Raw genomic sequence first — 21,572 nt, forward strand, 5'->3', positions numbered from 1 at the left:
CTCCACCCATGTGAAAAAACTCTTAAATGGTGAGAGCTTGAGTGATGTACAACTTTGACATTGGTATGGGGTGATAGTCCAACAGAAAGGAAAAAAATGCCAGATACAGAAAAAGGGGGCGGGTCCCAAAGACAAAGGTGTCTGTGTCGGTTATCCTGTGTTGGGGCTGAATCCAATGGTCTATGGACTCCCTATAAACACCCACTAAGTCAAAAAATTGGGTGTGTAGATACCCTATTATTGTGTGTGTGTATGTATGTATGTATATGTGTGTGTATGTATATACGTGTGTGTGTGTGTATATATGTATGTGTATATATATATATATGTGTGTATGTGTGTGTATAATATGCCAAAAAATTTGACTACATCTGGGTCACCAGCCTCCGCTGGTTTCCAGGTAACGTGTGCAAATGTGAAGAAAAAAACAGAACCAAGAGAAAAATAAATGCGGTAGTATTCAGATGCGCTCCTATGTGCAAGGTCAGGATCCTGTGCAGGCCAGCAATTGCTGGATGTGATTGTGGTCAGTGCTTTTATATAGGGGGACCTAGTGCACATATATAGCTGATTCCTAATATTTCCCAGACAAAGTGAAACAAAATATATCAAACATTGATAATAAACTGTATGAAGAAAAAGATGAACTGTATATAAAAATCAAACAGTTGGATTAGAAAAAACACACACAATCCTATAAGGATGTGTGCAACAGCTGTGAAGACAATATACTGTAAAAGTTTGCTGCAAGTCCCTTTAGTCCAAGGTACACTGTTTCCTGGGCTAACAGAGATAATTAAATGAGAAATAAACGCACATGTGCAATCAATAATGCTCCTCTAGACATAGATAAAAAAATGACTTGGTGCCGGTCTCAAACGATCAAATATTAAGGTGACTTTGGTGCTCCCCCTCTTAGGTCCCCACTCACCAGATGTAGGTCCCCCAACTGGGGTGCAAAGCGATTGGTGGTGGTACCTTGCTTCTAGTTGGTAAGCACTGCCCTCTATTGTATTCCAGCTGATGTCTGCCTCCCGTACGACTCCTCAGAGACTAATGCACTGTCTCTGGCATCAGACTGCAGTGTGTCACTCAAAATGAAAAAAACGAGGTCCACATGGTGTAGTATGTAAAATTTCCAGGAAATAATTTATTATAAAAAAGTTTAGACATGTAAAAAACACAGCAACTGGCATTCCAGAAGCACTGGATCTTACCAGATTCAGGCAAAAATTAATAGAAAAAATGAAAATAAAAATAAAAATCAAGGTAAAATACTCGGCAGATTTGGCAGTCTGTCCCAAGTGGGCTGGGAATGCTGTCGGCTGGCGAGCGCCGTGTACAGTCTCCTCAGCGTCCGAGCCGGCTAGGACGTGGCGGTACAAGCGTGCGAGTTTGCGAGCGTGCATGATGACGTCCTAGCTCACTTAATTAAGGTGCCCCTTGATGAAGTGAGTCTTTCACAAAACTAATCGGGAGGAACAAGCGGCACACTGGCATCACCCCCTGGACTGCTCAAGGATTTCCCAACTGACCGGGGTCTGTCTGTATCCGGCCGGTACAGCAGACTCGAGGCTTCTTTTTTACTGCAAAAGTGTGAGTTTTTATACATATGATTACTCTACAATAACATTTTAAAAGGTTTTACACGATCGAGGCATCCCTTTGTCTCCATGTACATGTGATTATCATCATTGGAGAATTGGATTGTGGAGATGACCCTTACCAGGCTGCCTATGTCTCACTAAGCCCAGCTGTTTGTATCACCATACACGCAACCTGGGGGCCCCTGTAACAAGGGACCAACGAGATCTGGTAAGCAGATCGTGTGCTCTTTCGGTGGAGGTTTCTTTCTGTTGGACTATCACCCCATACCAATGTCAAAGTTGTACATCACTCAAGCTCTCACCATTTAGGAGTTTTTTCACATGGGTGGAGGATTTGTTTTTCTTCCCCTTTTTCCATAGACAATTTTTTTGTTTCTTTTTATTTGTTTTTCATGATTGTTTGTTTTATGGGCCCTCTTTTTTGGACCCTTTATTTTTTATTTTTTTGGAAAGTACCAGGCTTCTGACACATGAGGACTCATTTAACATCATACTATATACCACGTGACACAAAGACTTTCATGTTTTTGGGTATCACTGTTTATTCCTTTACATATGTGAATGTTTATTTGTTAATTGTTTTATCATTTATGCACAGCGTTTATGAGGTTTACTGCTTAGATTTATGGCATTGTGTTTTTTGTTATTTCCAAGGATACCTCAAATCAATAGTTCACAGCTGGGACAGTTTTATAGTGACTCCATCCAGACACTCATAAAAATACTAGTAACATGTTAATTGCTTTCGCTCATTAAGCCTCGGTTCACACTGAGGCGACCTGTCAGATGACTTGGCCGCCTGACAAGTCACGCTCCATGAAACGTTCTAATCGGAGCCACTCGAGCTGCTCTGACTTAGAAAAAGGTTCCTGTATCCTTTGGGGACGACTTCAGAGCAACTTGCATTGACTTTTATTACAGAAGTCGTTTGCAAGTCAAACTGTACGGGAGCGGCTTCAGAGTCGGGCCAAGTGTCAGATCTGTCCGTCGCAATATCGCAGTCCTGACAAAAAATCAGATCACCGCCATTACTAGTAAAAAAATAATAATAATGTCATAAATGTATCTCCTATTTTGTAGTCGCTATAACTTTTGTGCAAACCAATCAAACGCTAACTGATTTTTTTTGATCAAAAATATGTAGAATAGACATTGGCCTAAACTGAGAATTTTTTTTAAATTGGGATATTTATTATAGCAAAAAGTAAAAAATTTTTTTTTTTTTTCAAAATTATTAGTCTTTTTTGTTTTATAGCGCAAAAAATAACCGCAGAGATGATCAAATACCACCAAAAGAAAGCTCTATTTGTGAGAAAAAAAGGACGTCAATTTGGTTTGGGAGCCACGTCGCATGACCACGCAATTGTCATTCAAAGCATGACGTGCTGAAAGCTGAAAATTGGCCTGGGCAGGAATGGGAAATGTCCTGTATTGAAGTGGTTAAAATTGGCCCTCGTAGTTTTACCAGTGATTTTACATATTTTGCTGAGCTTTACTTTGTGGACACCTAAGGCTTTAATGTGAATGCAGCTGTAATTTAGATTTAGCAGCTTTAACTCTACCAAGCCCCAATCTTGCCACTCTCAGGCATAACAGCCATATGAGACAAATTATGACATAAAAAAATGCAGATACAGTCTCCAGTGGGGCTCTTATACTGCACACTATGTGACTTGTTTATTATGTACAACTTGTCCTGAAAAAAGGTAAAGACTGTACTGCTCAATGGCTTATGATCTTGCCTGTCTTGATGTATAATTGTGTATCCCGAGGCTAAAAAAACACGGAAAACTGCTTTTCACCAGCCCAGAGTCATTCTATTTATTGTTTTATTTAAAAGGTGTTTATAGATTTTGCAATTAGATATAGAATCCACAATACAATGCGAAAAAACAAAAAAAGGGGGGGGGGGGTCATAGGGGGAGTAACAAAACCATGCCTAGGTATACATATATACACAAGGGCCTGGGAGATGCATTAAAAATACATTTGCATGACCTAATAGGCAAATATACCAGCCCATAGCCCTGAGAAGGTACCTCCCCATTTCACCTCTCAATGGGGGGGGGTTAGGATAAGGTAGAAAGAAACCATAACTAATCAACACCACTCATGCACACATTCATTCAATCATACATCCACATGCACCATAAACCCCAGTGTTATTCTTAACAGTCTTAAATGTCGTCTGAAGAGGGTAGGCAGTGGCAGATGAAATGGTGTAAATGAATCCGCGCAATGAAACCGAATATTGCCTGTGAGTACGTTTTTTTTTTTTGTTGTTTTTTTTTAATCAACACCCTTAATTTAAGCAGCTGCCCCTACTTAATTTTTCACCTAGGTGAGATAATGGTTTGAGAGAAGATGGAAGTAGGAATGGCGCTAGCTTGATTAAAGTGCAGTGCTAATGTTGAGGGTAATATTATAAGCACATATGCTTAATATGTGGAAAACGCAGTGACAAATGATCCAGGTAAAATGGTGCACATTAATAAAATCCTTGTGCTACAAATAAAATACTGGTGTTATCCAATCCAAACTTGGGCATAAATTACAAAGAGAAAAAAATTATATTAATAGGTGAAAATAAATAAATGTTAAATGTACAACTGTGATTTTGAAAAACACAGTAACACATGTCCCTGATAAAATGGTGCACCTTAATAAAATCCTTGTGCTACAAATAAGTTACTGGTGATATCCACTCCAAAATGTGTGCATAAAATGACTAAGAGAAAGATTAATAAGTAAAAATAAATTAAATACAAGTATGATGAAAGTGCTTCGTGCTGTTGTGAACGTCTAGTTCTATACTTCACACAGTGATCCACTCAAACTGTGCTCCTATGTGGATTGCACTCACTGGATTTTTACCCCCTTTTGGGGTTTACAGCGTTTACAGTGTATGCCACTTTGCAGCACTCTGGCTATGGCACGTCCTGCTGTGATCCTGTTGGTGCTCTGTGGTTATCCCATATGAAGGAGACAAAGTGGTCCCAAAATAGTGTAGTACCGTTTAAAAAAATTCAACTTTATTGGTACTCACACTTTGGTTGTATCAACAGAGCATATCTTTACATGCAGAAAAACGGAAGTGTTGTGTCGTTCTATTGGATCGCTCGACCAGTTTCATCGACCTGATGTCATCTGTAGCGCTCCAGATGATGTCAGGTCAGGGGGTGAAAATCCGGTGAGCGCGGTCCACATAGGAGCATAGTTTGAGTGGATCACTGTGTGAAGTATAGAACTAGACGTTCACCAGAACAAAGCACTTTTTCATCATATTTGTATTTAATATATTTTTACTTATTAATCTTTCTTAGTCATTTTAATGCACACTTTTTGGAGTGGATATAACCAGTAACTTTGTAGCACAAGGATTTTATTAATGTGCACCATTTTACCTGGATCATTTGTCACTGCGTTTTCCACATATTAAGCATAGGTGCTTATAATATTACCCACAACATTAGCACTGCACTTTAATCAAGCTAGCACCATTCCTACTTCCATCTTCTCTCAGTGGCAGATGAAAAATTTGAAAGAAAGTAATTTAGTTAAAAGGCAACTCCACTTCACAAATTCACAAATAAAAAAAAATATAACGCATACAATTGTGACAGAGAATGAATCCGGCGCTGGTCTACCATAGAGTTGACCGTGGACCAGATAGTTTCCGGCCATGTCAGTGACTTTAAGGCCAGAAGCGACGTAATGACATCACTTCTGGCGCCAGCAGATGTAAACAGTATTTCTCTTTCGTTCATGGACGGACACAGCCTTAATCTTGACATTGTGGGTGTTGGCCTTCCTTTAGGAGTGACTAGGCAGAAACTTATGGTAAATGTTAAACTTATCATACACACCCTACAGCCCCGCCCAGGGGGCGGGCCCTCTGGGTATAACCCCTCTCTCTGCATCTCATAGATCAGTTTTTTTCTGCCTAGTTAAGAAGACATGGCTCCCTTCGGGCCCATAGACCTGGAGGCTTTTAGTTTAGTTTAAGTTTTTAATCGTTCCTCTGATCGTCGATCAACTGCCGACTGGGTGACAGGCTGGATCCCAGATCCTTGTAGTCCCCCAGTATCGGCCATCGAGCGTGTGCCGACTATAGCTACGCATTGGGTCATCCACAACATGCCTGCCGCTGTACGGGTGGCCGGTGAGCTATACGCTCCAGGGTGTATAGCTCACCGACCAGTCTAGAGGGCCGAGTCGCAGCAGCCGGGCCGACAGCCACCTCTGTTACCGTGCAGGAGATGGTCTGTCTAGGATGCTTCCAGCATAAACCCACAGGAAGGGTAAGTAGTTACCACCTTGTTTCGGCAGGAAGACAGAACTGGGCATCCCTGGAGAGGTCAGTAAAGGGCTCTATGCTTCCCTTCTCCCCTTCCCTCTTCCCTAGGCTCTCTGAGCTAGCTGCTGGGGTGGGGGTTCCCCTGGGGAGCTTTACCTGGGGGGAACAATGTACGTCAGCTAAATCAGTGTATAAGTGCCAAGAGAGATTGCTTACCTGTGTCCTGCTCCATGCTGTCTGCAACCATTTTCCCTGTGATCCATGCTGTATTGTTTGTACTTGCATTTGCAGCCATGTTCTTGTAGCTGCATTGTATTGGCCTCTATTGATGCTCGGCGGCCATACTTTTGGCGATTTCTGCATGTTTTACTTCCTGGGGTGTTACACTTGCATCGGTTTGTAGGACTGTACTGCATCGTCGCAGTATGCCCCAAGATGGCGCTATAGCAGTGGCATTGCTTGCAGCCTTTTGCCTCAGTAATTCACAAGGTCAGGGCCTCTAGCTGCCGTTCGGTGCCCATTTTGTTGTAGCCCCACTATGTATTGATGCATAACACTGGCGGCCATGGTTTTGTGGCATTAGCGCTGTTGGCCTCTAGTGTCAGAGCTGCGGCCATCTTTATTAATTAAACGACCGTGTCAGACAGACACACTACTGACTTCTCAAACGAAGTCAGTAGTAGCTGGGCTGTTCCTGGAGCCCACGACCGCCAACTCAGCCTCTTCGCAGCTGCCCATTCAGTTCACTGCATGGCTGGGGGGGCAGAGACTAGAGGTCCGCTTACTGGTGAGGAATGTGAAGTGGGAGGGGCTGAAGGAGACCCAGTCTCCTGATTTTGGCATTGGTGTCACTGCTACGAGACACCACAAAGTCAGAGACACACTACCTGTGATTAGAGTTTCCATTAAAAGTCCCCACTACAGTTCTCAGATCAGCAAATGACCTTGATCAAGAGCACCTAATTTGGCTGATCAGAATTCCCCCAAGCATTGCCACTCATCCCAACTCACCGCCAGCACTGCCACTCATCCCACCCCCCACCAAGGAGTAAGAGAAGGAATAAAAATGGAGAATACACGGAAGGGAAAGGAAAAGAGGGGTAGGAACAAAAAAAGGGAGAGGGAACAAGAAAGATGGCTAGAGAGGGATGGGGGGGACAAGAATTTAGGATAGAGAGAGATAAAAAGGAAAGAAATAAGATCAAAGAGAGTGGTACATCATAAAATGTACCATAAGGGGTTTTAATATTGTACGAGTGGAAGGCACTCAGGGATCACTAAATGTCCGTGGGTTTGCGGGCACAAATTGCTTGTCTTGCCTTGGCTGTGGACAACCCACGCTATAATTTTTAATTTTTTTTACTGTTTTTTACTTGGGAAATTTTATCAAGGGGTCACGACACTAGAGGGTTGAGAACCACTGCTTGCTCTAGGAGGATTTACCATCACACTTAGAAAGCTTACTTAGCCCTTTGCGAGGAAATGAGGTGGAATCCCACTGACTTATTTGGTGTCCAGAGTCCTGCCGTTCTTACAGCGTGGAGTGGACCAAAGGCTTGCGTTAAGTACGATTAAGGGGCAGATTTCTGCCCTGGCTGTTTTCTTTCAGCAACCCCTGGCGACTCACTCTAGTGAGAACATTTGTACAGGGGTTTTGGCATGTGGCCCCTCCATTCCGCCCTCCGCTACCTCCGTAGGACTTAAACCTGGTTCTTTCGGTGCTTCAGAAACCACCATTTGAAGAGATTAGAGAGATTCCCTTGTTGACGCTTTCTCAGAAGCTGGTCTTTTTGGTGGCTGTTGAGTCAGACGAGTTTCTGAGCTGGCAGCCTTGTCATGCAAGGCTCCCTATCTGATCTTCCACAAGGATAAGGTGGTGCTGCGCCCGCAGCTTTCTTTTCTACCTAAGGTCGTCTCGGCCTTCCATCTCATTGAAGACATTGTACTTCCATCCTTGTGTCCTCATCCGTCGCACCCTAGAGAGGCGGTGTTACATTCCTTGGACGTTGTCCGAGCTCAGAGTATATGTATCTGCTACTGCTCCAGTCCGGAGGTCAGACTCAGTTTGTTTCGGTGGCTGGTCCCAAGAAGAGCCTAGCGGTCTCGTCGGCCACCATCTCAAGGTGGATCCGACAGATAGTGATTCAGGCATACACCATAAAGGGTCGGGCGCCCCCATTTCCTCTCACTGTGCATTCGACCAGGGCAATAAGTGCCTCCTGCGCTTTCCGACATCAAGCGTCAGTTTCCCAGGTGTGTAAGGCGGCAACCTAGTCATCCGTTCACACTTTCACTAAATTCTTCAAGGTTGATGTGAGTGCACCTTCGGATGCTTCCTTTGGCCGCAAAGTTTTACAGGCGGCTGTTTAGAGTTGCAACTCCTCAGTGGAGGAGCTCTATATTGTTTTGGGGTGAAGTTTAATTTTAATTTTCCCACCCCTCATTTTTGACACTGCTTTGGGACATCCCACTATGTCAAGATTAAGGCTGTGTCCGTCCATGAACGAAAAAGAAAATGGGATTTTATACTCGCCGTAAAATGGACGCACACAGCACCCATCCCTCCTTTTTATGTTCGTTCTGCTTTTTGATGAACTGATCTGCGAGATGCAGAGAGGGGGTTATACCCAGTGGGCCCGCCCCCTGGGCGGGTCTGTAGGGTGTGTATGGTAAGTTTAACCTTTACTATAAGTTTCTGCCTAGCCTTCCTTTAGGAGTGACCAATACCCACTATGTCAATATTAAGGCTGTGTCCGTCTATGAACTCGGAGAAAAAGATTTTACGGTGAGTATAAAATCCTATTTTTTTTATTTATTTTTTGGCTGTAAAGCCCAAGATTTTTTTTTTATATCTCAGGAGGAGAGATCTGGTGACTTGTTGACCCAAGATCTCTCTGTAAAGAGAACCTGTCATGCCCTATCCCTATTTCAAGGAAAGTTCCCTGTATTCCTTGTAATAGAAATAAAGGTGATACATATTATTTTTTATTTTTTTAAGGGAAAGTATAAAAGAAATGCATTTAAAACACCCCTATCCCCTCGTGCTTGCATGCAGAACGGAATGGATACATAGGTTGCGCCAACATATGTAAAAGGCATTTTAACCCCCCATGTGAGTTATCGCCGCGACCGTTGGAGCAAGAGCAATAATTCTAGCGCATAATCTCCTCTGTAACCCTAAACTGGTAACCTGTAAAAAGTGTAGCCTATGGCGATTTTTAAGTACTGAAGTTTGGCGCCATTCCACGAGTGTGCGCAGTTTTAAAGCGTGACATGTCCCCTATCTATTTACTATGGGTAACATCTTTCACATTATACCAAAAAATTGGGCGAACGTTAATGTTTTTTTTTTCAATTTCATTTAAAAAATAAAATGCTGCGCAAATACTGTGTGACATAACATTGCAACAACCATCATTTTATTCCCTAGGTTCTCTGCTAAAAATGTATATCAAATGTTTGGGGGTTTTGAGTGATTTTCTAGCAAAAAAATATGATTTTTTCATGTAGGAGAGGATTGCCAGAATAGACTAGGGCTGGAAGTGGTTTAATTGGCACATATTAAATGTTACCATAGGGATGTTTGTTCCCCTTTTTATAAGGAAAAACTAATTTATTAACAGAAGTAAAGTAGGTATTAAAGCAGTGAGTATTAAAGATAGACTTTGGGAGGGTTTGTATTATAATGTTCAAGCTGTATTGCATTATATAAGGTTATGCTAACATGGTCTGGGCAATAAAAGCTTGCATGATTAATTTAACCTTACAGGACCACACGAGTAGCACAATGATTGAGTTCATTAGCAGACTGGAGGAAGGGAGGGGACAGAAAGGTGCAGACTCGGAGCTCACAATGCCTTTCAGCTGCGCCTTTCAGCTGCGCCTTTAGCTTGTTGGCTGGATTTTAACTTATTTTTATTTTACACCTTAAAAATTATATTTGTTTTTGTTCTTTTACCTAGACTGGTGTTCTACGAACAAACTGTGTTGACTGCCTAGACCGAACTAATACTGCTCAGTTCATGGTGGGAAAGTGTGCTTTGGCGTATCAACTGTACTCCTTAGGGCTGATCGATAAACCCAATTTGCAGTTTGACACAGATGCAGTAAGGTATGACATCATTTGTTTTTGATTTTTGACATGTACACTGAATCCTTACGAAAGATATTTGTCCAATAAAAAAGTTCTAAGGGTTTTAACTTACTGTGAAAAATTTATTAATACCATGCAGAAAATGTTATGAAACTGTATAAGGCTTCAGCTTAAAACATGAATTCATATAGTGGATAAAGGAGGACCTCTAAAAGCATATACTGTAAAAGCTAAAGAACAGATATTTTCCATAAAAAAACTTACATTTTATATACAGTTAATGATCACACTTTATTTGCTTCTTGGCTTTGATTATGGTGATTAGATTTGTACTCTGTAGTGCCTGTGGCTTTCCTTTGGAAACACTAACTACAGTCATATTAGAGGGCACTTAAAGCTGATCTCCAGTATATGGTCCAGTATACAGCGGTGTCTTCTGGCAGCAGAGCAGGAACTTCCCTTCTTTCTCCCTGAACAGGGAGCTTTATATTCTATGAATGAATAAAACGCTTCCACTGATTGGCTAAGGCAGAGAGGTAGGTGAATGTCACAACCTCAAACTCGGACAATCGGAGGAAAGAATTCATAAAATACAAAGCTCCGTGTGAGTGGCTGAGCAGCACTCTATTTTGTTCTGGCAGTGGAATGGAACAAATATACAGCACTGTTTACTATATATCTATGGCTACATACAGTTTGTACAGTGTACATTAACAGTTCACTTGGACCAGCTTGATCCATACTATTTAAACTTCACTAAAACATGTGGATCAGCATTAAATTGCAAGTCTGCACATTTTTATGGCCAAGTTCACCTTTTATAATATGCACAGAAAAAATGTATATTTATTATTTTTCCCAAAGAACCTGCAAAGCATTGCACCTGTGATTAATGAATCATGGGTGCAATGTCGGGCTCCTGCAGACAAGTCCTACATCTTTCTCCCATACCTCTGTGCAGCATTTGTTTTGAAAGCTGCAGGGTTTTTGAATTAACTTTTATGCCCCGTATACACGTTCGGAAATTCCGATGGCAAAAGTCTTATGTGAGCTTTTGAGCGGAAATTCCGACCGTGTGAATGCTCCATCGGACTTTTGCTGTCGGAATTTCCACCAACAAAAGATTGAGAGCTGGTTCTCAAATTTTTCTCGGCTCGTCGTAGTGTTGTACATCACTGCGTTCTTGACAGTCGAAAGTTCAAAGAACTTTTGTGTGACTGTGTGTATGCAAGGCAAGCTTGAGCGGAATTCCGTTGAAAAAAACATTTAAGGTTTTCCCGACGGAAAATCCGATCGTGTGTACGTGGCATTAGGCTACTTGTCGGCACTCTCACAGTTCATTAGGAACTACAAGCCATCTATTTGACACGCTAAATGTTTTCTCATTTGCTACAGTTTCTATATTTCATGTACGGCAGCCTATAACTTGCAAGGTATCAAAATCAAGCTCCTATCTGTATATCTGATGGCAGTTGTATTCTTTAAAACTTTTAAATAAAAAGTTATTGAAAGAGAGAACTATAAGCCATCTGCCACGGTGACAGCTGGGACTTGTAGTTTTCTCATTCACAGTTCTCTGTAAATGAATGACACAGCTGTAGCCCTGCATGGTCACTCAGATTTTTTTTTTAATGTGACAGTGGTTGCATTTCTTGAGGCCCTAAAATGCCAGGATAGTGCAAATACCCACATGTGACCCCTTTTTGGAACGTTGACAGTCTGAGGTATTTATTAAGGGACTTGGTGAGTTTTTTTAAAGTTGTCATTTTTTATCACAATTTTATAAAAAATTTAAGAAATAAAATCGTTTTCCATTTCTTTTCCCACATTTTTTTCTTTTCTTTACATACTCGCCAGGTAAGTCCAGTGTCATCATATGACTGGTGTGGCAGTGATCAATGACACTGACTGGTGACAGTATGTTAAGAAAAAAAAAAAAACTTTTTTTTTTTTATTTATATAATGTGACCAGAGCACTGATAGTGACACTGTTCTACTGTGGGTTAGTATTTTTTTACACACTATAATTTCTTATAACAGGGATGATCATTGCAATCATTTTTTGACCGACATCCATTCATCCAGTGGTGTACTATTGTAAAGCTGTTATGAGCGACAGCTATTACATGGTGCTGATGCACTGTGATTGGCCCTGTCTGTACCATGTGATCACTGAACTGAACAATAACCGTATAGTGTAACAATAGAAAAGAGTTACAAGGAACCCCGAAAGAGGCAAGTTCAATATATCAGAGTGCACCCAGAGGTTAACATACTGTCAGAACCATTGACGTATCGCGGCATAGTGCCTACATATACTGTCAGAATGTTTATACTAAAATATAAACTATTATTGTTTTTATGGAAATATGTAAATCTGTGCTTTAGGAGAGTTACAATGTTCCTACAATATCAAAACAAGAAATCCAAAGTTCTTTTATCCCTGCTATTTTGAAGACAAGTAACCCAAATGAATATTTAAAATATATATATATATATATATATATATATATATATATATATATATATATATATATATATATATATATATATATATATATATATATATATATATATATATATATATATATATTTACTTATTTATTAACTAAAGATATATTGCTAAATTAAAATCGGGTACAATTCGTGATAAAACAAATAATTGATATACAGTACCTGTCGGGGAGAATGTGTTTCCAGCACGACGGCATCGCGCTTATTCTTGCCGACATGGTGCCGACATCTCGCACTTGCTGGAATAGGAAAATCACATTCCAGCGAGCGTGGCATAGAAGCGACGGGGATCCGACTTGGATTCCCGCCAATTCTAGCTGCGGCGTTTGGTATGAATCATGAGGGGGAACTCAAATTTTAAATAAAAAGCCGGCATGGGTTCCCCCCCAGGGGCATACCAGGCCCTTAGGTCTGGTATGGATTGTAAGGAGAACCCCCCTACGCTGAAAAAAACGGCATGGGGGTTCCCCCACAATCCATACCAGACCCGTATCCAAGCACGCCGGTCAGGAAAGGAGTGGGGACGAGCGAGCACCCCTCCTGAGCCGTACCAGGCTGCGTGCTCTCAACGTGGGGGGGTTGGGTGCTCTGGGGGCTCCCACCCCAAAGTACCCTGTCCCCATGTTGAGGACGGTGCCTCTTCCCGACAATCCTGGTTGTTGGGGTCTGCGGGCCGGGGGCTTATCCGAATCTAAAAGCCCCCTTTAATAGATCGGCCACCAGATACCGACCGCCCACCCTAGGTAAATGAACATGGGGTACATTGTACCCCTACCCATTCACCTGGAGGCAAAGTGTCAATAAAATAAACACACAACACCGGCTTTTAAAATGTATTGGTCAGCTCCGGGGGGGATCTTCTCCACTCTCCGGGGGGGTCTTCTTTCATCTTCACCGCTCTCCGCTGTTGTCTCGGCGCTCCCCGCCTTATATGGCGGCAGTCCCATCATGCTCCGGGACCCACGCAGCATGAAGGGACTGTGACGTCATAAGAGACCTATATAAATCGGTGCGAGTCGGGCACCCGGCATTACAGTGGGAGGAAGCGACGCGTCAACATAAGAAGAAAAGAAGGCAGAAGAAGAGCAAAGAAGAGCGGGCTGTGCCGTCGCTAGTAAGAGAGCTAAAAAGAAGATGGCGGTCGGCCAATCCCCTGAAGAAGGCACCGGAGAGCGGGCGGGAGAGGAATAGGGGAGCGCCGTGACAACAGCGGAGAGCGGTGAAGATGGAAGAAGACCCCCCGGAGAGTGAAGACCCCCCCGGAGCTGACTAATAAATTATTTTAAAAGCCTGTGTTGTGTGTTTATTTTATTGACACTTTGCCTCCAGGTGAATGGGTAGGGGTACGATGTACCCCATATTCATTCACCTAGGGTGGGGGGCCAGTATCTGGTGGCCCCCTTATTAATTCCAAATCGGTCCACGAGTATAAATATAAGAAGGCTGTACCTAAACTTACAGACTCCAACGGAAATGTGGGAGACATATCTATCCTATCATTGGATGCCACCAAGGCCTTTGATAGTCTGGAGTGGGACTATCTCTGGTACGCTCTGGAGAAGTTTGGGTTTGGTCCATCTTTTCTTAAATGGATAAAGCCATTGTATAATTCCCCAAGGGCCAAAATAAAAATAAATAATGAAGTTTCACAGTCGTTTGAATTGGAAAGGGGAACGAGACAGGGATGTCCACTGTCCCCCCTCCTTTTCGCCCTGGCAATTGAGCCCTTGGCGATTGCTATTGGAGCAAGACAGGAAATACAGGGGTTCCAGAGAGGAGTAGAGGAGGAAAAAGTTGCGCTTTACGCGGACGATATCCTTCTTTTTTTGGGCAACTCTTCAACTTCCCTTAAAACTGCAGTTCAAACAGTAGAAGTGTTCGGACGATTCTCGGGCCTAGTGATAAATTGGGAAAAATCAACACGCTTACCAGTGGACACGGTAAGCAATAAGGATGGTATAGGAATCCCTCAATTAAAAATTGGGGAGAAGATGGAGTATCTGGGCATCGTGGTAACACGTAACCCAGAACAATTTATAAATAATAACCTAGTGCCACTTCTGGGTAAATGTAAACGCAAAGCCGATATATGGGGACATTTGCCACTCTCGTTGGCCGGCCGCAGCAATCTTATCAAAATGATATGGATGCCACAATTGCTCTATATACTCCACAACTCCCCAGTATGGATTGATAACCTATGGTTTAAAAAGATAGAGACCCTCTTTAGGACCCTAATCTGGAAAAAGGGAAAAACAAGGATCAGTCTCCGAATGTTGCAATTACCAACAAATAGAGGGCTAGCGGTCCCACACCCTTATAGTTACTTTTTGGCGGCACAGTTGCATTTCCTCCCCCCTCTATACTTCCCCCCTCCAAATGCTGCAAGTGGGAAAATGATATTAAGAGGGTCTCCTCATAGATCTGTAATAGACCTTAGAGGCCAACCCTTTCTCGGTGAAAAACCCAACAGTAAAGATGATGGTAAGAACATGGCAAGCAGGAAAATCAGCTTTGGGATATAAAGGACTAACAGAATATTCCCCATTATGGGAAAATAATTTAAAAGAAATTTTGGCCATGGGAAAATTAAAAGAATGGGATAAACGTGGGATAACCAGAGTGGCACAACTGTACACAGGTTGCACATTAAAACCCTTCTCAGAGCCAAGTAGTGAATATAGTAGTATATAGCCCAATTTAAACTACAGCCGGTAAGATGGCAAAAGCTCACGCATCTCCAAAGACTAATTAAGACGGGGGTTCTGAAAGGTCTTATCTCAGAATTGTATGAACAGATCAGCGATCAGTTAATAGGAAAAGAGAAGTTGAGCAGGAACAAACAGAGGTGGGAGGAGGATATATTGGACTTTATAACAAATGACCAATGGGACAGGATACTGGAACTGGGGACAGTGGTCTCACTAGCCCTGTCACAACGGGTCTCATTTATTCCTCCTCCACAGGGTCTATTATACCCCTAAGGAATTATATGGATTTGGATGGAAGTTAGATGATAAATGTCCCAGTCAAACTAGCCCTGTCACAACGGGTCTCTCATTTATTCCTCCTCCACAGGGTTTATTATACCCCTAAGGAATTATATGGATTTGGATGGAAGTTAGATGATAAATGTCCCAGATGTCAAAATACAGGGGACCTCATCCATATGATGTGGAAATGCCCAAAATTGCATGGATACTGGGTTAAGATTCTGGACATTATAAATGCAACCTTTGGAATCACTCTGGAACTCAAAGCCAGGGTTTGCCTATTAGGATGCATTGAGGAGAGAATGGGGCAGAGGGATACATTGGAAGCAGCTATAAGATGTCTGTTCCAGGCGAGGAAATTGATAGCACTAAAATGGCAGGCAGAATATGATTAAACCTTTTTATTTTATGATTATACAAATAAATAGGGGGTGTACCATCGTCCTAGTTCTATGGAATAAATAGAGGGGTCTCAAGGAGGGCAGGCACAAAATCCACCCACAGTTTAATGCAATGAACAGCACAATTGGGAAGGAAAGGGGAACATGGATTAGACGTGGTAACCTCAAAAAATGTAATGCAATATGGGAGCACTGGTTAAGTAAAATAGGCCGCTCACTTTAATTAAGGAAAGATGGGTAAAGAATAAGGAAAAGAACAGAACTAAAACGTGTATGCACTTTAAAAGCAAGATAGGAGGGAGGGCAGGGGTGGGAATGGGATGGATGGACATTTTTAACTTTTGCAATTTTTTGTATACACATAAAATGCACCAAGTATAAACTGGATTTGTATATTTTTTTTTTGCTGTATTTGTATGGAAACAATAAAAGTATTGAATTTAAAAATTAATGGGGGCTTCCAGGTTCCGATAAGCCCCCTGCCCGCAGACCCCAACAACCAACGGCCAGGGTTGTCGGGAAGAGGCCCTGTCCTTATCAACATAAGGACAGGGTACTTTGGGGTGTGGGGGCCCCCCTGCCCCAGAGCACCCAACCCCCCCATGTTGAGGGCATGTGGCCTGGTACGGCTCAGGAGGGGGGGGGGGCGCTCGCTCTACCCCACTCCATCCCTGACTGGGCGGCGTGCTTGGATACGAGTCTGGTATGGATTGTGGGGGAACCCCCACGCCGTTTTTTCGGCGTAGGGGGGGGTTCTCCTTACAATCCATACCAGACCTAAGAGCCTGGTATGCCCCTGGGGGGGAACCCATACCGTTTTTTTATTAAAAATTTGGCGTGGAGTTCCCTCTCATGATTCATACCAAACGGGTATTTTAGAATTCGGAGTCGGATCCCCGTCTCTTCTATGACGGCTTTTTCCCATCGCGGCGAGCTGGCTCCCATGACGGGGCGCGTAGGTGGTCAATCTCGCAGAGAAAGGGAGCGAGATTGACACAATATCGCGGTCACCTACTGTACTTCTACAATCAGAGGTACATGATGGTTAAATGTTCAGATAGTCTTTACATTCATTATATGAGAAGGTGTATTCATAGTTCTTACTGATCGTCCTGGTATCTTTAAAACCTGGTAACTTGTAAAATATCCTTCCGAGACTATATGGCTTAGTAAATAGCTTGTGTTTACATTGACACTGTTATCTCTTCTCGACACAAACAGATCTTATTTTACTTCTTATATGTGTACAGATCAACAAACATTTTTACACAAGCTTGGCAAAACAGACCAGCTTATTTTAAATTTAGAGAATTTATTTTTACAGACCTCACCCTAAAACCAACGTACAACTGTTGGCATTTAGCTTTAAGACAAACATAATTTGTGTATGTCTCCTAATATTTGGAATTTCATACTGCAGTTAAAAATAACTAACTCCATCTTAAACTACACTCCCCCCACATTATATTGCTCCAGGAGACACATCTTATGGGCAGCAAACTACTGGCACTAAAGAAGCCATGGATCTAGAGAGCCTTTCATGCCTCATACTCCACCTATGCCAGGGGGGTCTCGGTGCTGATCGGCAAATCCTTTCCATGCGTAGTGGAACAGATTCACACCGACCCCCAGGGCAAATATGTGATGGCGGTTTTCACAGTTTGGGGAATGAGATATATTGTGGTTAGTATATACATCCCTCCTCCCTTCTCGGCCTCCACCTTATACACTCTCCTAGAACGGGTTACCCCATACTGCCCTGCCAAGTTGCTACTTATGGGCTATTTTTAATGCCATCCTAGCTCCGGACTTAGACAGACCAATCCCCCCTAAACAATGCTCCTCAGTCTTATCCACTTGGGCACAAGCAATGGGAATGTCCGAGGTCTGGAGGTAGAAACACCCTTCGACTAGGACCTACTGTGGCTTTTCCGCCACCTACAAAACGTCCTCATGCATTGACTTGGCTTTTGCCAATCGGTCAATGCTGACGGACGTGCTAGACGCTACATACCTGCCTAGTGGGCTGTCGGACCACTGCCCCCTCCTTCTTACCATCTGCTCCCCCGCCTCCCGAACCTACGGCCTTTGGCGCCTGGGAACCCATTGGCTCTCCCACGCCGACTTGACTAACACTATCCCACCTCGCCTCACCGAATACTGGGAACTTAATGAAGGATCCTCCTCCCCTGAAATCACCTCGGACGCCTTAAAGGCCTTCACTAGGGGGCCAGTACATCTCCTCAATAGCTGGGATCTGTAGAGAATAAGCCGCTATCACAACTGAGCTACATAGTAGGGTAGATAACCAGGCTAGGGCCCACGCAGCCGACCCCACTGACTCTAGCTTTGAAGTCCTTACCACAGCAAAACGGGAACTACACCTCCATCTGGCAGAACTTACTAGGTTGGATCTCTACCGTAAGCAAAGATTTTTCGAACAGGGGGACTGGAACAGTCGCCTCCTAGCTATGTTAGCACAACATGACCTACCCCTGACGGTGATACCCAGCGTAGTGTCTCCTTCTGTGAATCTCTTCTTTCCCGGGTATACTGGACGTATTTCAGCAATACTATAGCTCCCTCTACACCTCCGTGCTGCCCTCGGATTTCAGGTCACATGACTTGGTGCCTTGGCTGGACCCCCTGGCACTCGGCTGGCTTTCAGATGCCGAAAGAGAAACTTTGGTGGGACCCATTACCCCAGAGGAGGTTTTGAAGGCCATCGGATCCTTTCCTACTGGAAAATCCCCAGGCCCAGGCGGTCTCCCAATAGTTCTACAAAACCCACGGGGACCTACTTGCTCCCAAACTGGCCCAGCTCTATTCTTACTATCTTGTCTAATGGAGGGCGCCCTTCCCACATCAATGAGTCATGCACACATAATACTAATCCACAAAGCCCCTAAAGACCCCACATCCTGCGCCTCTTACAGGCTTAACGCAGACTTCAAAATTCTTACCAAATTGCTCACTATGAGACTACAACCCCTATTGCCGTCTGTAATTGAGACTGACCAAATCGGTTTTATGGCTAATAGAGCCACTGATGTCAACCTGCGGTGCCTATTCACCAACATACATCCACAACACCTCAATGAGGGTTCCCCTGTGGTGGCCTCCTTAGACATAGAGAAGGCCTTCGACACTGTGGAATGGCCTTTTCTGTGGGAGGTCCTCCATAGAATGGGGTTCCTGTGATATTTATCGCGTGGTTAGACACTATACAAACATCCTACGTCGGCAGTCAAGCTGGGGGGGTCTGTCACGGCCCTTCTCTCTGTCCAGAGGCACGCGGCAGGGCTGCCCTCTCTCTCCGGCCCTTTTCACCATTGCGATGAAACCACTGGCGGAGGCCCTGCGCGCCTCCCTGCACATCAGGGGCCTGCGCGCTGGCTGGAGGAGAGGGTCGCCCTGTATGCAGACGACCTCCTCCTTTTTCCTCAATGATGCAGACTCCTCGCTCACGGGGGCACTGCAGATTCTGAACTCCTCCTCCGCTGTCACGGGCCTCAAGGTTAACTGGTCTAAGTCTTTTGTTCCCTATAGACCCAGCAGCCCGCACCACCACCCCCTTTGATATACCCCTATAATGGGTTTAAGAGCTTCAAATACCTTGGGGTGGTGATCTCGAGGCAGGCTTCAGATTTTTTTGCCCCTGAATCTATCCCCAGAGGTTCAAGACCCTTGAGCACATTTACAAATTGCCCGAACCCCACGCTTGGACTAAATTCGGTGTTAAAACAGTGGCCCAAGTAATCTCCAATCAATCTCTGGCCCCAATCCCCAAACTGATATCTGATTTCAACATCCCGCAGAGCTATTTTTTTTTTTAGATATTTACAACTTTCCCATGCCTTCAGTCGTCAATTCTCCAGTTCTCCCCTCCAGATCGTCCAGTCCTCATTAGAGAACCTCCTCAGATCAGGATGTGCAGATAAACCCACCTTGCGACTGTACTCTTACCTAATAATGACCTCCCTCCCTACTCTGGAAAAACTCAAACAAATGGCTACACGACATTCCTGACTTTGACAACGGCGATTGGGATGACATATGGTACTTCCCTTTCAGATCCCTGGTCTCCCTGAGAGACCGACTAATACAGTTCAAGATGATTCACCACGCATATTTTACCATATTTTACCAGTGTAGCACAGGCTACACAGAATGAACCCTGTCTCCCCCCCCCCCCCCTAGGGTGCTGGCGTTGTGGTACAGTACCAGGTGACTTTACTCATATTTTTTGGACCTGCCCAGCCATTGTCGATTACTGGAAAGAGATATTAAAGATCATTACGCAGATCACCACCATATCGCTCTAACCCTCGCCATAGCAATATGTATATTGGGCCTGATAGAACAAATAATTCCCACTGTGGCAGGTCGCACCCTGGTCGGGTTACTTTTCTTTTATGCCCGCAAATCCATAGCCCTTAGCTGGTGTAAGCTTACTCCTCCTCCTATCTCCCTGTGGAAACAATTGGTCAACAGCCTGCCTCTTTACAAAGATTGCTATGCTAATAGGGGTTGCCCTCAAAAATATGATATGGTTTGGTCCAAATGGCTGGCGGATCCCTCCACAGCCGCAGACCCACACCCTACTTAAAGGGGTTGTGAAGGTTTGTTTTTTATTTTCTAATTCGGTTACTTTAAGCTAGTGCATTGTTGGTTCACTTACCCTTTCCTTCAATTTCCCTTCTAAATGTTTTTTTCTTTGTTTTCTTTGTCTGAATTTCTCACTTCCTGTTCCTCCTCCGTAAGCTGTTCAGTAAGCTGTTCTAAATGACTTTCCACCGCTCGGATGATGGTGGAAAGCTTACGGAGGAGAAACAGGAAGTGAGAAATTCAAACAAAGAAAAAAAACATTTAGAAGGGAAAGCTAAGGAAAAGGTAAGTGAACCAACAATGCACTAGCTTAAAAAAACATATTTAGAAAATACAAGACAAACCTTTACAATCCCTTTAATTCGCTGTCCCCTGCTGATGAATAGGAGTCTACAACTGTAAATATAACATGTGTTTTTGAGCTGCATGTTTTTTTTTCTTTTTTAGCCCAGGGTTGTCCTTCTACCCGTGAATGACCGCCTGCTGAGTCCATTGTGATGACTTGAGCTCCCCACAGTGTTTCATGTAACTGTTTGCCTCAGTCAATTCTTGTCATGGCCAATGTATGTTGTTTTTTTTAATTTTTTTTAAACTCAATAAACAGATTTCCAAAAAAATAAAAAATTAACTCCCAAAATTGCTTAGCCAAATATATTTAAATGGTTTCAGTTATGTGTATGTAAGAACATTCACTATCAAAAGGTAAATAAACAAAATTATTCATTACCAGTATTTAAGAGTTATTTCTGTTCGAGAAGTGAAGTCCCATGAGGGACTCCTTTCAACCCCCTACATCTTTGCGTACAAGATCTCCTTCCAAATATAGAGATAGCCTTCAGAGAGAGAGTGAGAGCTCTCACATCAGCGACCCTCCAAGATTCATCGAAGATCAGGGTCATGTTGGATATATGCAACAAACTTGGCTTAGAATATATATCCGATGCAGTTTAGATAAAGGACACAAGATGTCGCTAGTGAGCATTGATATGATAGACTGTGTTCTTTATGATATGTTGTGCTTTCTGTATCACAATGATGTACTTGTTGGTTTTCTTCTTC

The 21,572-nt window shown here is 43.3% G+C and overlaps 1 protein-coding gene across 4 annotated transcripts in view; it reads left to right on the forward strand.

The window, feature by feature from the left end:
* FIG4 (FIG4 phosphoinositide 5-phosphatase) overlaps positions 1-21,572 on the forward strand; it is a 432,686-nt gene that overhangs the window by 209,416 nt on the left and 201,698 nt on the right. For all 4 annotated transcript variants that reach the window (XM_040350224.1, XM_040350227.1, XM_040350225.1 and 1 more), the window contains one exon: positions 9,867-10,015. In XM_040350224.1, the coding sequence (XP_040206158.1) occupies positions 9,867-10,015 (149 nt within the window). The remainder of the gene's footprint in view (positions 1-9,866; positions 10,016-21,572) is intronic.

The sequence above is a fragment of the Rana temporaria genome, chromosome 4, assembly GCF_905171775.1.
Source record: "Rana temporaria chromosome 4, aRanTem1.1, whole genome shotgun sequence".
NCBI classification, from domain to species: Eukaryota; Metazoa; Chordata; class Amphibia; order Anura; family Ranidae; genus Rana; species Rana temporaria.